The sequence below is a fragment of the Amphiura filiformis genome, chromosome 1, assembly GCF_039555335.1.
Source record: "Amphiura filiformis chromosome 1, Afil_fr2py, whole genome shotgun sequence".
Taxonomy (NCBI): domain Eukaryota; kingdom Metazoa; phylum Echinodermata; class Ophiuroidea; order Amphilepidida; family Amphiuridae; genus Amphiura; species Amphiura filiformis.
The window spans coordinates 8,575,156-8,593,277 of record NC_092628.1 but is presented as its reverse complement, the minus strand read 5'-3'; the positions used below and the strand labels follow the sequence as shown (position 1 = coordinate 8,593,277).

General features: G+C 38.0%; 1 protein-coding gene across 14 annotated transcripts in view; it reads right to left on the bottom strand.

The window, feature by feature from the left end:
• Positions 1-18,122, bottom strand: part of LOC140145692 (uncharacterized) — a 78,998-nt gene that overhangs the window by 39,583 nt on the left and 21,293 nt on the right. For 12 of the 14 annotated variants that reach the window (XR_011858155.1, XR_011858150.1, XM_072168011.1 and 9 more), the window contains 4 exons: positions 11,284-11,385; positions 9,724-9,795; positions 6,789-6,863; positions 4,819-6,573 (listed from right to left, as the gene is read on the bottom strand). Coding sequence is in view for 12 of the 14 variants with exons in the window: in XM_072168011.1 (XP_072024112.1) it covers positions 4,819-6,573; positions 6,789-6,863; positions 9,724-9,795; positions 11,284-11,385 (2,004 nt within the window). In the remaining 2 variants the exon portion in view is untranslated. The remainder of the gene's footprint in view (positions 1-4,818; positions 6,574-6,788; positions 6,864-9,723; positions 9,796-11,283; positions 11,386-18,122) is intronic. The other 2 variants (XM_072167718.1, XM_072167938.1) reach the window with 2 other exon arrangements.

Genomic DNA, 18,122 nt, shown 5'->3' with positions numbered 1-18,122 from the left:
AAAAATCAAAAATTAAGTGTCCTGCTTCTCAATACTGTTATTTACAAAATAATTTTTCAGATTTTTTAAAAAGACTTTAAAAGACTTTGAATTTGAAACTGGGCGTCAGGTTTGGGTATGATATTATGATTAAAAACTAAGTTTTCTGAATGACGTGTGTTTACAGACCAATTGCTAAAAACAAAAGGGTTACAATTTAAAATAGATCTAAGTATAGATCTGAACTTAGCCGTAGCCGTTAAGCAAAAATGACACCTGACCTTTAACCCCTATTCGGAATTTAAATTTTTTGCATCAGCTAAGGTCAATGTATACGTAAGTCGCAACTACTACTTATTGTGTGCAAGAAATAGCATTTTAATGTATTTGTGAATGACCGGAAGTGACCCCTTAATGACCCTTGACCCCAAATTAGATAATAACTGGGTCATAAATATTTTAACATGTTTAGAATGTCGTAAGCATCATACCTGTTGAATTTGAGCTCGATCGGATCAATTTAAAAATTTGACCTTTGACCCATAAACTTTGACCTTTGCGGCAGAAATATATTTAGGATGCCATAAGGATCATATCTGTGTAAGTGGCATCAACATACTATATTACATATAGCAGATATAAATTTTCAAAGATTTTTAGATTTTACCCGGAAATGACCTCTTAATGACCTTTGACCCTTCTGTGCACCCCTTAAGGTCAATGCATGTGTGTAAATCCCAACTCTGTACTACTTAATTTTTGCGAGAAGTAGCATTTTACCTCTTTTGAGCTCTGGTTGACCTCTGGTGACCTTGAAATGATCTCCATCATACTTTGAATCATATAGAATAAGAATAAGAAACTGCTGAAAAACAATAGTCTAGCTGAGCTCGGTTAGACTAAGAAGAAGCAGAAATTGCTCAAATACAAGAGTCTAGCCGCAGCTCGGCTAGACTAAGAAGAAGAAGCAGCAGAAGAAGAAGAAACCGCTGAAGTGCGAGAAAGAAACAGTTAGATTTCAAGACCTAGCCGTAGTAACGGCTAGGTAAAAATTAAAAAACATGCAAAACAGATAGACAAATATTTCCTTCTGATTTTAAGGTCATTGATATTGAGTTGTTTGAGACGTTCCCCATATGATTGATCCCTCTCCTTTGACTCCAATATGAACCGGGTGGCACGCCGGTTAATAGTTTCAGGATGCTTATGTGATGTTTGAGATAAACAACCCAAACTTGGGAACATAAATCAATAATAGGTAAAACAAGAGAACGATACAATGTGATGAGAATATTTTGATTTCAAACCACAGTTCTAAGAAAACCTAACAATCTATTTCATTTTAGTAAGATAGATACATTTACATTCAATGTGAGGTCAGAAGAAATCTGTTAGCTTGAGAAAGCTTAGTATTTGACACAAGATAAATTGGAGAAGGCTTGCTTTTATGACTTGGTATTTTCGAGAATTTAGTTGAAGAGCATTATTCTCTGACCACTACTGAAGCGCAATAAGATCAATATCAGAATCATTGGTAATTCTGCGAAATAAAAAAAGTATCATCAGCGTATTAAAAAGCTTGGAGCAGAGGTGAAGATGGAAGTCATAGGCATAAATATTATAAAACAGTGGCCCCAATACAGACCATTCGGGCACACCGGAGAGGTAAAAAGGTAAAGGAGACGATCCTGTATAAACAGTGATCGGAGTGCCCATCTCTCTTTCATTGGCGATTGGGCCAGACTCCTCCATGTAATGTTGCTATAGGGGATCGCTAAACCTCCTCTACAGCGAGTCTGTTACCTTCCCAGCATTTAAGAATGCCGGTACCCATTTAAACACCTGGGTGGAGAGGAGTAATCGAGATAAAGTGCCTTACTCAAGGGCACAACACGATGGCGTCGCCGGGGCTCGAACCCGCAACCTTCCGATTATGAGTCAGCGCCCGTTCCGCTAGGCCACCGTGCTCCCACAAGACCGGAGAGGACAGAAACAAAATTGAACATCTGACCACGGAAAACAGGCTGTACTCTATAAAGTTGTTGAATTTGAGCCAGTTATTGCATCATTGCCCAGCAAACACAAAACGTTTTCGACATCATTCGCAAAAGGTTAGAAAAGGTTGCCAGAAATCGTTTAAATGCCGGGTTATATAAAGGTCATATAAATGGTATAAAACGTTTTCATAACATTCAAAAAACTTTTGTTGATAAGCTACTGCAAATATTCTAACATAATGCTATACGGTATAAGTGTTGACAAAATATTTGGCAAAGAAGGTTTGCAAAAATATTTTATAAAGGTTGCTTTCGAAGATGCGTCGTGTCGTAATCATGCGTGATCAGTGTCACCAGGAAAATTAGCAAAAATCAGCATCCGGCCCTGTAATCGTCTAGTGATGTTTATCTATTAATGCAAAACGCTGCCTTGTTTTATATAAGTCAATACAAAAATTAATATCACCCCATTTCACTGAAGTGCAATCACTTTTAAAAGGATCGTTGTGGCCGCTAATAATCCTGCAGGCGTTTTATATTCAATCGTTCAACGTCCGACAAATGACCGGCGAATCCGTGGCATGTGGCACCAACAGGGACGTCCACCCTATCAGAAAAGTGGGGGGAGAGGGTGTTTGAGAGGGTTTTTGACCCCTTAGAGGCAGTGACGTAGCAAGCACTTTTCAGAGGGTGAACAAAGTGGGGAAAGACAACTTTTAAGGGGGAAAACTTTGACGAAAATGGTTAAATATTGGCTAATAAGTACAAAAGGGCTACAAATCTGATATATCAGGGCAACCAGCGTCCGGGGGCAATAGAGGTGAGAAACCTTTGGACAATGAAGGCCCAATTGAAGCCATTTGTCATTTTTGGATCAATTTTAGCACTATTATTGGGTACTATTTTAGTTTGAAAAAGCCGCAAATTGGTGAAACAAAAGCCTAATTGAAGCCATTGAAAAGTTTTCACCATTATTGTATAATATAAACAATTGTTTTAAAAATAACACGTGGATGTCTATAGCAGAAGCAAAAAGGAAGACTTGTCCATATTTCAAAATGAAGGTCTAATTGAAGCCATTTGCATGGGGACTGTAGGGCCTATTTACATTATTAGGCCTAGGCCTATCAGTGGACTTCGGTTGTATATATAAATGCGCATATATAAATGCGCACGTGACATCTACAAGTCGCCATACCGTATTAAACGATATAAGGTACCCGGATGTACATAAACTCCCCGTGCAAAAGTATAGGGAAAATGACAGGTCGCAAGGAAAATTGCTTTTGCAAAATAGTGGCATTGATTGCAAAGGGTAAAATAACTTGACCCGAAAGATAAACTCTTTATTAACGTTTTCCATCACGGAAAAAAAAAACTACGGAAAAGCTAGATATAGCTGATTTACAAACTTATATTTCATAATTTCCGTGCTAAATGGGCGTGCCAATTGGCCATATCTATGACGTAGTGCTGGTTTCATACTATCATGCTGCTTGCCACCGAGCGGCGTGACACACGCGCATTGTAGACAAACAGACACAATCAAGACTTGTGAATGGCTGATAAGTCATGCCTCTTATCGCAACGGCATGAAAGTATGAAAGGGGACAAGGTCAGAACTGTGCAGGCGGCGGATGACATGATCGAGCCGGCAACTTGTGAAACCGCCCGGCCGTATGGCATTTTCCAATATAGAGGGTATTCATTACTACGTCATTGGTGTGATTGCTCATGCATACAATTCCTCCACATAGGCTGTTTAGCTTATTCATGAAAGTGGCCTCTTGACATGATATAACAGTAACCTTTATGTCATTAGTGAGGCCCACTTACAATGTTCAACACAAAGTGAACAATGCTATAACTTGGAGGACAAACAAACGAACACCGCCAAATTCGACTGACGTGTGTACAACGTGGGAAGCTATGGGGAAATTAAAGACTCGCTCTCTGATCATGCATGTGTTTATGGTTCGGTTAGCGGTTACTTAGCAACTCTCGTTCCGCTTGGGTTTTTGCATACACTCTATAGTCGGTTAATTTTGTGGGGTTCATTATCGAACCCCAACGGTTTTAGCTTGTATTTATATTATTTATCAACATAGGCCTATTTGTTTGTGATATTTCAAGCGTTTTAAAATTTCAAAATAATCCCATTCAATTACACGGTTGACGATGAAAATTTACTGAATTTAGAGAATGCAATGCGGACACCACCTGGAACTGTGGTCGCAATTTCAGTGATTGACAGTGAGGTAACACGAACATGGCACTGGCCATCTGGTCACGTGCGCATTTATATATGCGCATTTATATATACAACCGAAGTCCACTGCCTATTGTGTAAAAATTTAGTTTTAAAAACGGAAAATTTGGAAAGTTGTTTTTGGTGCATCATTTTTACACTATTTTGCCTTAAACAAAAAAAAGAAGGCCCGAACTGAATTTGCAAAATTTAAAATGTTACACTGATCCACTGACACTTAGATATAAGACTTCAGACTCGTAATTTCAGGTAAAGCATGCATGGATTGATATGTTAAAGTCAGTAATAGACCTAAGTCCGTCTTAAATACTGACTTTGGTGACAAAATGTCACGGGCCCTACATATCGACTGGCCGGCATGCACAAAACTTGCCGACTGACCTAACGAAAATCGGATTTACTAAAATACCATCCGTTTCTTGTACGGAAGACCTATTCGGTGTAGTGTGACTGGCGCATTACGTATAGTACATTGAGAGTGAAACATCGCAGTCGGTCCTGACTTTTTACATCTATTATTAATGCAGATGATATATACATTAGGAGCAAAAATTGCATGAAAAATAAGTGTACCTTGCATTGATGCAGAAGTCAAACCTGTAGTCACCTGCTGTGTTACGTCTTCTCTTGAACTTGATTCAGCTGGACTGGCAAGAAGAGTGGTAGATTCAGGCTGTGTTACCTCTTCTAGTGTAGTTGATTCAGCAGCGCTAACTGGGGCGGTGGATGCAGGCTGTGTTACCTCCTCTCCTGTGGTTGATTCTGCAGGACTGACTGGAGTGGTAGATGCAGGCTGTGTTACCTCTACACCAGTAGTTGATTCAGCAGGACTGACTGGAGTGGTAGATGCAGGCTGTGTTACCTCTTCTCCTGTAGTTGATTCAGCAGCACTGACCGGAGTGGTGGATGCAGGCTGTGTTACCTCTTCTCCTGTAGTTGATTCAGCAGCGCTGACTAGAGTGGTAGATGTAGGCTGTGTTACCTCTTCACCAGTAGTTGATTCAGCAGGACTGACTGGAGTGGTAGATGCAGGCTGTGTTACCTCTTCTCCTGTAGTTGATTCAGCAGGATTGACTGGAGTGGTAGATACAGGCTGTGTTACCTCTTCTCCTGTAGTTGATTCAGCAGGACTGACTGGAGTGGTGGATTCAGGCTGTGTTACCTCTTCTCCTGTAGTTGATTCAGCAGGGCTGACTGGAGTGGTGGATGCAGGCTGTGTTACCTTTTCTCCTGTAGTTGATTCAGCAGCACTCACTGGAGTGGTAGATGCAGGCTGTGTTACCTTTTCTCCCGTAGTTGATTCAGCAGCACTGACAGGAGTGGTAGATGCAGGCTGTGTTACCTCCTCTCCTGTGGTTGATTCTGCAGGACTGACTGGAGTGGTAGATGCAGGCTGGGTTACCTCTACACCAGTAGTTGATTCAGCAGGACTGACTGGAGTGGTAGATGCAGGCTGTGTTACCTCTTCTCCTGTAGTTGATTCAGCAGCACTGACCGGAGTGGTGGATGCAGGCTGTGTTACCTCTTCTCCTGTAGTTGATTCAGCAGCGCTGACTAGAGTGGTAGATGTAGGCTGTGTTACCTCTTCACCAGTAGTTGATTCAGCAGGACTGACTGGAGTGGTAGATGCAGGCTGTGTTACCTCTTCTCCTGTAGTTGATTCAGCAGGATTGACTGGAGTGGTAGATACAGGCTGTGTTACCTCTTCTCCTGTAGTTGATTCAGCAGGACTGACTGGAGTGGTGGATTCAGGCTGTGTTACCTCTTCTCCTGTAGTTGATTCAGCAGGGCTGACTGGAGTGGTGGATGCAGGCTGTGTTACCTTTTCTCCTGTAGTTGATTCAGCAGCACTCACTGGAGTGGTAGATGCAGGCTGTGTTACCTTTTCTCCCGTAGTTGATTCAGCAGCACTGACAGGAGTGGTAGATGCAGGCTGTGTTACCTCCTCTCCTGTGGTTGATTCTGCAGGACTGACTGGAGTGGTAGATGCAGGCTGGGTTACCTTTTCTCCTGTAGTTGATTCAGCAGCACTGACTGGAGTGGTAGATGCAGGCTGTGTTACCTCTTCTCCTGTAGTTGATTCAGCAGCACTGACTGGAGTGGTGGATGCAGGCTGTGTTACCTCTTCTCCTGTAGTTGATTCAGCAGCGCTGACTGGAGTGGTAGATGCAGGCTGTGTTACCTCTTCTCCTGTAGTTGATTCAGTAGGACTGACAGGAGTGGTAGATTCAGGCTGTGTTGTCCCTTCTCCAGTAGTTGATTCAGCAGGACTGACAGGACTGATAATTGGTGACTGAGTGGTCAGTGTTTCTGTTGTCGACCCAATTACTGTCACGAGAAACAAAATAATACAAAATAGATACTTTTTTGAAAGTGGATTATTACATATAAGAATGGGACATTTCAAACATACCACATGTATTTGAATCTTTTCATCCAAATTATTATTGAAAGAACAAGTGGTCTTACTACTTTTACTTTACTTCTTGCATATTACTGTTTAAAGAAAATAATTCAAGAACAACATTAATTGTGCTACATACAGGGTGATTCAGCAGGGCTGGTAAGAGTTGTAAGTTGTGTCATAGTCGTCAGAATCTCTGTTGTTGATCCATTTCCTGTCGATAAAAACTAATACAAGGTTAACAATTGATTTGGATAATAACCTAGGAGGAATTCAAATTCTGAATATTATATCAGAACTCAGATGATTTGGATTTCTTCTAGGTTAATAAAAGAACTTAAAAGAGCGCCACCATCCAAGTTTAGTGATACCCTTAATCACGCTTAACATCAATATTAATTACTCGTGTTCTTTAATTATGTATTCGCTGGAATAGTGTGATGTCATAATACAGCCTGTATGCCTACTTTGGTTCAAGGACATGTTCCCAGTCATGCATGGTTCCTATTGACTTAGTGTTGATCAAAAGAAGTTTACATCCACCTAAATGGCATTATCTCAAAAACTAGACAGTTTTAAGAGCTAAAAATTTGTCCAGTTATAGTGATTAGTAAAATAAATCGTAATATCCTGCTTACATGTCTTAAAAATGTGAAATTTTGTCAGAAATTATCATATTCTTTTTACCAACTGGTTGGTTTCCAAAAATCCAATTGGTCATACTGTGTAAACATGGTACACAGGGGACTGTCCTTGAGAGGTGCTTGAACCAAAACTCTTCAAATTGTATGCATGGCTGTCTTTATCCAAGGTGATGATGTAATGACTATTCCAGCGAATTGCGCCAGCAGAGTGATTGGTGTGTAAAAGTGTAACATTGTTTATTTAATTGAAACAGCAGACACAAGACAGATGTAAAGCACAAGAGGTAAAAAGATCAGAAGACTTCTGAAAAGACATTCAAAACCCACACACACACAATAATTAATGTGATGTGAGATGCAAAAGAGTGTTTTCTGATGATACCTGAGGAACCACAAAGTAGTGACATTTTGAGGGAAAGCTGCTGCTGAATTTACCGTATAATTAGTTGAAGAGAATAACCCAATGGGTGCCTACCAGTTGCAGTTGCATATCAAGAGGCACTAGGGGCATGTAGATTCAGTATTCGTGGGATGCCAAGAAGGCATACTTGAGCAAATTGAGTTATTTAGGTTAAAGATCACGTGGGAGATTACATTTTAAAATTCTCTAATCAAGTTATGCAATATCACAAGTTCTTCTCGTGACTTTGTGTATTTGTAAATATGCGACGAACATCATTCGAACCTAATACCTATTATAGATTTATAACTTCTGCTCTTCTCCAGCGTGTCTCTTTAGCTCAGTTAGCTAGAACGTCGTGCTAGTATTACGAAGGTCGCCGGTTCGAATCCGGCCAGATGCACTTTGGGCTTTATGTGCACTGGCTACTCTGAGGAAAGATTTCAAATTTGTCTAACTTCTTTTTTTAGTCTTAAGGAGTAAACTAGTCAATGTTCATTATTATATCTCTAGAATGCATAATTAATGAGGTATTGGTCAAAGGGTAAAACCCAAATCGTACAGGGGTAACAATTTCAAAATGCTCGAAATACAATTAGAACAGTCTCAACATGGCAAGAGAAAAAATATAGTTACATAATCTAGATTTAATGTTATAACCTCTAAACTGTCAAGGCTACATTATACTCTATAAAGTTGTTGAACTTGAGCCCATTATTACCTCATTTTAGCATAGGCATCCTGGAGATATATAACCATTGACTTTTCTTTTTATTCCTTGGAACCAGACGAGCAACTTGTGTTATTTTATAACTCAATTTACTCAAGGATGTCTTCTTGACACTCGGCAAATTCTGAATAGCCTACTCTGACTTGAAGTAAAACAAATTATGACATTTGTACGCAACTTCATTGTTATACTGTGTGATACAAAAATATCAGAGGATGATTTAAGGAAGCCCCATCATGCACTGCAAACGTGTTATCACCAGAGTTTCAACTGCCACTTCACTTTTCAAATCCCATTGAATTCTGTGCAAAAGATGTTGTTTAAGAATTGTGCGTGTGTCATTATTACTTAGTCGATTTCAGATCTAAAGTGATATATGCATGAAGGATAATTCACACCTTCTGTAGGTAACATAAAATGTGAAATCGACCAGCATTGTGAATGCGTTTTTATTGTAAATATATCAGTCCAAATTCAAATTTAACCATGGCCGTCAATGCAATGTGCGAGCAGTGTTGTCGTGTTCACTCACACAGCTGTGCTAACCGCAAGTCAACACAGTGGCGTGGTGGGAAGTGCTTAAATCATCCTCTGCAAGAATATATTGCACGAGATAGAAAAATATTGCACGAGTCGAAGACGAGTGCAATATTTTTCTATCGAGTGCAATATATTCTTGTATCACACGAAAATAAGCCATTCAATATTATTATTATTATTTATATCAGGCTTTTGCTATGCGGTAAAATGAAAATTTAAGCTTACCTAGCCACCGGGTTAAGCCAATATGTATTGTAATGTAAGCTTACCTTTTGACCTTCTTGTTTTCTGCTCTTTACTCTCCAAAGACAATTTCGGAATAATTATATAGGTTTATTTGTAGATGTGGATTATATTTCCTAAGGTTATCATCATCCAGAATTGCCGCGAATTAAGTTTGTGAATTTACTTGTTTATACAGTACGAAATCTCCTGTGAGCCGTTACGATGTCTGTAGTGTATTGTTGTGCTGTTGTATCATGACGCGTGTTGGTGCCGTCACCATGGTAACGCGCGACGCGTACGAGATACGCGTACAATATTCAAGAAATATTGTATTGCATCCGGGTATTTTGAAAATATTGTACAATATACCGTTTTATTGTATCGCTCAAAAGCCTGATATAAATAATAATAACATTTATCTGCAAACTCCCCCGCGTTCATGTCTGAAGAGTTGAGATGTTTGGAATAACACATGCATTTCCCAGATTTCTTTTTATCAATTTGTACCAAAACTTCCAATATTAAAGTAGCTTACTTTCAGGAAACTCTGTGATGTAGTCATCTAATGTAGGTGGAGAAGTTGAATAATTACATGGGCATGCAAAACCTGGAATCATAATAACATACACAGAATTATGCTAACTAAAGTCTTATTCAGATTTCATCTGACAGCTTAACCATCGCGTATACGCGCGCGACGTCAAGCGTGTGCATTGGACCTTGTGCAAATAAAACGCACTGGACGGCTAGCAGTACGCTTAAAGCAATATTATAACATTTTCAAACAAAATAGATTAGTATTTCTTTGCCATAAAATGTTAGCTTTTACTGTCAGATATATCCCCTTTTAATTTGGAGCCGAACAACTACGGCAAAGCAAAGAAAATTGGAATTTACTACCAGCGCACATATCGCCAATACATACCACTCCTTCGGTCATGTTGTGGTACGACCCTTTGTTGTGTATATCACCGTCCCGCACGCCGTACGTACTGTGTGTTATGAACATCGTGTATGCGTTCGACTAATAATTCTATCGTAATAATAAAGCGCGGATTCCGGCGTTTTATTCAAAATCTCGGATTTTGACAAAACTACAGCACCTAGAGTCTTGATTTTTGCAGGGTATATTGGTTTAATAAAGTACAATTTAATCGTGTAAAAAAGGAATTTTAAAAATTCAGTGAGGGCGTCTTCCTCAGCAAATGTTATAAAATGGCTTTAATTTGTAAAAGGGAATCTGAATAAGACTTTATCGAGTTTTTACGGTATTCACAAAATGAAAAGCAAAACGGGACAACAATAATTGCTGTAATCAGATGTGAAGGATAAATTTAAGCTACAACGATCAAGTTTGGAAACAAACTTGCTCTATTCAACGGTCTTGTAAGATCGCCCTGCCCCTGAGCAGGAATTTTTCATCTTATTCCGGATGTACTGAAATGTTTGCGAGTTGGTTCTCTCTCTGATGACAGGAAGACAAAGGGCTTCCAACACCATAAATAAGAACAAACGATTTCCTTCCCCCTTGCAGAGGATTATCATGCTTGATGCCTTTTGGATGCTGACACAAAGTGTTTTGTTTTACTGCTTTCCGCATAGCAAAATAGTCTAACCCCATATTGTATAAATGTCATAAATTCTTTTTTGAAACAATTAATATTTTGTTCTTAAACACCTCCCCCTGCCCAGGCTGCTAGTGCAGAATGTGAAATAATAATATTATTCTTAATGTTTTATTAATATATTCAAAATGTTTTGTCAATACTTAAAAAATAAAATTTCTAAACTGTTTTTTGTCATGTAATTCAGCTTCAGGTCTGTAATATGATGAAATTAATAAATAGAAAATAGTTACGATCGATACCATAAAATAGAATTATACTTTTGGTATAACAAAACAGAAAACACGTGCTTTAAGAACTTTTTGGTCTGGAGCGCGTCTTCTAAGAACATAAATGTTGTTTGTTATGAAAATACAGATATTCACTTGAAATATTTTTACTTTGTGAATATTTCTGAAAGACAATAATTGAAGAAACAGAACAGCATGAACTGTGCTGATGTGTTACCGTTGTTCCTCCTGTGGATTTACCTTCACTGATTGGAGTAGTAGCTGTTGGATGGGTCCTTTCATCTTCTCTTGTTAAGACGGTTTGGGTAGTTGGTTGAGATGTAGAACTCCGTAGTGTAGCACCTGTGAATGTCAGAAATCTCTTTCATAAACAGAATCTATGGTATCAGTATAATCTTCAAATGTCAGGAACATAGGGGATTTGCCATTTGGTCCAATACCATTTCGTCCTAATATCCATTTCGTCTACATCCATTTTGTCTATACCCATTAGGTCTATATCCACTACTATACATATACTATATACGTCCAATAATCATTTGGTCCTATAGCCATTTGTTCGGTAACCATTTTGTCCGATAACCATTTGGTCTAATAATCAATAAGTCTAAAACCATTTTAATAAAAATTTAGTCTAATATCCATTTGGTCTATAACCAATAAGTCTAATAGCCATTTGGTCTAATAGCCATTTGGTCTACAAACCATTTGGTCTAATAATCAATAAGTCTAAAACCATTTAGTTTAATAAAAATTTAGTCTAATATCCGTTTGGTCTATAACCAATAAGTCTAATAGCCATTTGGTCTAATAGCCATTTGGTCTACAAACCATTTGGTCTAACAAGCAATTAGTCTACGAACCGATTCGATTGGTCTACTAACCGACGATTAGTCTAATAGTAGGTATGTCACAGTGGCTGCACAATAATTCTGCTACACTGTGCATGCAAGCATAACAGTGAATTGAAAAGGGCGCGCTTCAAATTTGGCCAATTTTAGAAAACATCCATGTCGATAAATGAATTTCTTTATATGCTTCATTTATCCAAATTGTTTAATTTTTTAATATATGATGTGTGAAGCCTTTCCGAGGCTAACATCGGGTCCTCCAAAATTAAAAATTGTTTTGTTTAAGAGCTACTGCCTGTTTTTATGGATTTTTGAAGATCGCTCATAAATCAGTAAATATAGGCCTATTGAAGTAATGAGGAACTACCACCATTTAGCTGAAATACTAATCTTTCTTAGCATGTAAATTAATTCCGTCGACAACAAATGAAACACTTCCCTAAAACCAGTTGAAGCAAAATATTAATCAATGTTTTTTTTAGGGAGTAATTTTCCAAACCACAATAGCTCTAAGCCATTGTGTGTGTCCAAGGCCATACTATTTTTGTATACGCGGTACAGTAAAATTGCTGTTCACTTTACCGATTATCCTCCCATGTTAATCCAGATGACAAAATGTTAATTTAAAGTCTCATTGCAACTGAATTTTAATTTTTACTTTTCGGACTTGGCTTTGAGTAATGGTGACACATACCATGTTTACAGTAAAATGAAAATTATATTCTAGACACCGTCAAAATGTCAAACTTTTTTTTTTTTATTGTTTTTAAATAATTAACTGCAGTTCATTTATTCAACCTCATAACAGGATCATACTTAAAAAATTATGATGAATGAACAGACGTTCATTAAATATTGAAAAAACCTAAAATTACTCATGCCTAATTTGCATAATAATAGCATAAATACATAATTAGCTGTAATTACCTAATTTGCATAATTAATTACTTTTTGTGTATTTTTGTTATCAATTGAAAGAACGTTGTATACAGATGTGTGCAAAAAAACCCGCACCTTTATGCGGTTTTCTATTGGCATCAATTTTGCATATTAATTAGCTGAACTTAGTCATTTTTTGAGATTTAATTTGTCTGCAGATTGGCCGAAATTGCTAAAATAGTATATTTGGTTAATTTATTATGATTATTCAATGATAGATTTTTTAGTTTTGTTTTCTGTAACGAAGTCAGGAAAGATATGCATTTAACATGTGATATTTAAATTAACGCTGCTTTTTCAAGCAAGCGTCCAAATATACCTTCAAAATCTCGAAATGTGCCAATTTTGTCATTACAGCCATTTGTGGCAGGATTTCATTCCATCTACGAGCATCTTTAAATTGACACTACATCACAATGCATTGACCGATTTCAATTCTGTTTTTGATTTTGATGCTTTAATAAAGCTCAATAATGTAGGAACATTAAATAACGTGTTTCTGCTGCGATTATTTTTGAGGTGATATGCCTACTAATAGCTCGTGTGCGGCTGCATAAAGCAAAATAGCACTACTACATTATACTGTGAGGTCATAGTCCGAGTTCACCGTGGTCTTAAAGGAGGGCCCCTCTGGGTCTCATAAAGAGTATAACAGGCCTATACATGACATGGCAGTATGTATAGTATTTACACAGAACTTCATTTGCATCTGACAAACACAAAAAAAACCCTATTATTAGTGGTAGGTTATGCAGCCTTTAAAAAAGGGTGATGTTTCACATTTCTTAGAGAACCCGCTTATTTGATGTAGTATGATCTCCTGATCATTTTGACACCAATTTCATCCAAATCGGTCAAAAAATGAGTTGGTGTCGGCCAAAACAAGTATTTGGGTCTGAAAATCAATATTTTCATCAACAATCATTATTTCATGCTTCTGTTAAAGTTGGTATTGATTTGTATGTAATTGATGTCTAGAATTCCATTTTTGAAAGTTGCATAAAAATTGGAGTTGTTGTTTTCTTAAGATGGCTGTTTTACATCCAAATAAGTATGTGAGGGCGCTTTGCATAAAGCACGCACACGCTCTTTTCACAGGAAATTTTAATGATGCCAGTTTGAAGATAATCACATGTGGCATATCCTCAAGAAATGTGGGCATGATATTTCTTTCAGTTTGACGGTGGCACCATTTTTCGTATTCTCAGGAAGCCTTCCATTGAAACGTACACGTTTAAAAGTGCATTGACCCCTGTACAGTATGGATGGCAGCGTTCTATGAAATATTTAAATGGCTGCCAAAATCAAACCATACTATGTGAACGGCTGAAATTTCTTGAGCAAGTACTACCTATGATTATCCTCATACATACACTTTTGAAATTTCCGTTTGAAAGATCGTTTGTATGTTTCATGCAAAGCGCCCTCACATCCTTATTTGGACATAAAATGATCATTTTAAGAAAACGACAACTCCAATTTTCATGCAACTTTCAAAAATGGAAATCTAGACTTCAATTACATACAAATCAATACCAACTTTAGCAGAATCAGACATAAAATAATGATTGTTGATGAAAATATTGATTTTCAAACCCCCCACAGACCCCTTCTGTCCAGAAACTTGTTTTGGCATGCACCAACTCATTTTTTGGCCGATTTGGATGAAAATGGTGTCAAAATGCTAGGAGATCATACTGCATCAAATAAGCTGGTATTATAAGCCACCGATTGATACATTTAATTTAATCGTTGAAACAGGAAACGGCTTTATGTTTTGATGTGATCAATGAATATTACACACCTACATTAAGCACATGAAATGTACTAGTACGAAGGCGGCTTGCAATAGCAAGAAACAAATTCAGCCCAATCCAAAACCTACTCAAAGACCAGTCACTCACAATCAAAGCCAAAACCAGGCTGGTTCCGGCACTCATATTCCCAATAGCAACCTACTCTCTTAAATGGAAAGATTGGGATGATGGAAAAGTCCAAATTAAGATTGAGAAATCAGTCTTAAAGATTGAAAATTCAAACTAAATTCCATTGCATTTTCAATCTTATTTTAGACTTTTCCCTCAACACAATCTTTAAGATTGATTTTTCAATCTTTGGTTTTAAGAGAGTATGATGAGGATGGTACCTGAGCTGGGTGAGGTGAGGTGAACAGTAGATCATATTCACAAAATCAAAAACAAAACGGGACAACAATCAGATGTTAAGGATAAGTTAAAAGTTACAACGATCAAGTTTGGAAACAAACTTGTTCTATTCAACGGTCTTGCAAGATCGCCCTGCCCCTTAGCAGGAATTTTTCATCTTATTCCAAAAGTACTGAAATGTTTACGAGTTGGGTCATTGTCATTATTTAAGGTTTCCCAAAGGGCTTCCAACACCATAAATAAAAACAAAAGATTTTCTTCTCCCTGGCAGTTGGGTATACTTTAAAACAAAGATTAATGATCTTTTGCAAGATCATGTTCCACGGAAAACAGTGAAAGAAAAGTGGGACGTTCCCTGGATGACTCAAAATATCAACAAATTGATCCGAAAGAATCATCGTGTGTACAATATCACCCAAAAGTATAATACCCCTGAAAATAAAGTTTAAAATGCTCCGGAAACTTGTTCAAAGAAAAATGCATGAAGCAAAGAATGAGTACCTCATGGGTCTTCTCTCAGAAAACTGTAAAAGGGACACCAATACAGTTGATCATCCTAATCAAAACATGGATCACAATATTAGTGTAAATAAGAAGTTTTGGAATTACATTAAGTCCATGAAAAGCAATGGTTGTGGTGTATGTACACTGGTTGTTGATGGCTGTGAGATCCAAGATGCCAAAGGCAAAGCTGAAGCTCTAAGTAAGCAATATTATGGCGTATTCACTGACGAAAATCTGTCTAATATCCCAAAAAATGAAATGACGCCCTTACCCAACAATTGGGGAGCTTACTATTGACGTTGAAGGTGTTGAAAATCTACTTAAAAATGTCAATATTAAAAAAGCTAGCGGACCCGATGGAGTGCCATCACATGTGTTAAGGGACTTCAGTGAAGAACTTGCTCCTATAATAACCAAAATATTTACTCATTCTCTACGCTCAGGGGAGCTTCCGGACGACTGGCTAACTGCTAATGTTACTGCAATATTTAAAAAGGGAACTAAATGCAATCCGGCGAACTATAGACCCGTATCACTCACTTCCGTGACATGCAAATTACTGGAACACATCTTATTCAGACACATTATGGATCATTTAGAACAACATGACATCTTATCTCATTTCCAGCATGGGTTTCGAGCAAATCACTCGTGTGAGTCAAAGCTGTTAATAACCGTGGAAGATCTTGCCAGAAACTTGGACCGTGGCAAGCAAACTGATATGCTTATCTTAGACTTTCAGAAAGCATTTGACATGGTACCCCATCAACTGCTGATACAGAAGCTAGAATATTATGGAATCCGTGGAAACATCTTGGCGTGGATCACAAATTGGTTAATATCAAGAACTCAAAGCGTGGTCGTTGATGGGGAAACCTCAAACCCAGTCCATGTGAAGTCGGGCGTCCCACAGGGAACCGTTATGGGCCCGCTTATGTTTCTGGTTTATATTAATGACATTGTAAATGAAATCGACAGCGGAACAAACACCAGGCTCTTTGCAGACGACTGTTTATTATACCGTGCCATCCATTCATCAAGAGATACAGACACTCTGCAAAAAGATCTTTCATCCCTTGTGGACTGGGCATCAAACTGGCAAATGTCATTTAACACTAATAAATGCAAAACACTTTGCATCACCACCAAAGGAAACCCGGTAATTCATACATATTCGATGGCTACAGATTACCTTGAAACCGTAAAACACCACCCATATCTTGGAATCGAACTGACTCATAATCTCAAATGGGCTGAACACATTAATAATATTGCAACTAAGGCCAACAAAGCTATCTGGTTTGTTAGACGTAACCTCTGGCGATGCCCTTCATCAATCAAGCAACAAATGTATTTCGCACTTGTCAGACCTATCCTAGACTATAGTAGCGTAGTGTGGGATCCCCAAACCGCAACAGATATACAGAAACTGGAAATGATACAAAGAAGAGCAGCGCGGTTTTGCACCAACAACTACAGGAACACCCCGGGCACTGTCACAGATATTCTCAACAAATTGAATTGGCCAACACTACAGCACAGAAGAAAAACGTCACGACTCATCACAATGCACAAGATTCAGCATCAAGAAATATCGGTTCCAATCCCAGACTACATACAATGGGTCATGGGTCCATCCTCAAACACCTACAAATTCAGCTTTTTCCCTCGCACAATACCGGAATGGAATGATCTGCCCTCTTCATTACTTGATTGCACAAAGCTGAGCCTCTTCAAAGAAGGACTCTATAATATTACATTTTAACTTATTGTTTAATTACCTTTTCTGAGCCGTGTCTTTTGACGACCGGTGTCGGCAATCATGTTCTTAGTCAGATATTGCCTTTATGGCAACTTTACTAAGTATTGTTGTAGATGCAGAGGATTGTAATGCTTGATGCCTTTTGGATGCTGACACAAAATGTTTTGTCTTACTATTTTCCGCGTACCATAATAGTGTGATGTGCCCTGAGTAATTTAATTTGATGATTTATCTTTGTTTACAAAGTTACATGAGTGATGACATTTTGGGGAATTCCCCTCTCAAATTGAGCAAAACAAGCTGAATCATATCTAATTTGGAATATTTGGAAACCCCTGAAAATGATGTAATGGGATTTCCCCTCAGGAAGTGATGTAATGGGATTTCCCTCAGGAAGTGATGTCATGTGAAAGGTTAATGTTATAATTAAGACTTTGGAATTCCCCAGATTGAGCATAATGTGAAGGCAGTAAATGGCCCAGAATAGAATGGGTTTTTTCTTATGCTTGGTATATAATAAGAAAATGTAAACAATGATTCACAGTTGATAGTGTTGATCTGGGCTATGCTTACAGTCCAATTCCTTGAAAGAAAGGAAATTACAAACCAGAAATATTTTATGTAGTCAAAGTACTACTATTTACCAGTGTTGTCGGAGAAGATCTAGAATACGTCAAAGAACGTTATTCTTCCAAGAAAGGAAATATATTCTTCTGTCGACTTGCTGAAGTCTGGTATTTTGATTCAACGCAACTGTCAAAATAAGTGGGGACAGCTGCATCGCAGTCCTGCTTCCTGAAGATATTGTGTGAAAGGAGGAAATAGCACCAAATTTGGAGAAAGCAGCGCAAGGAGTTA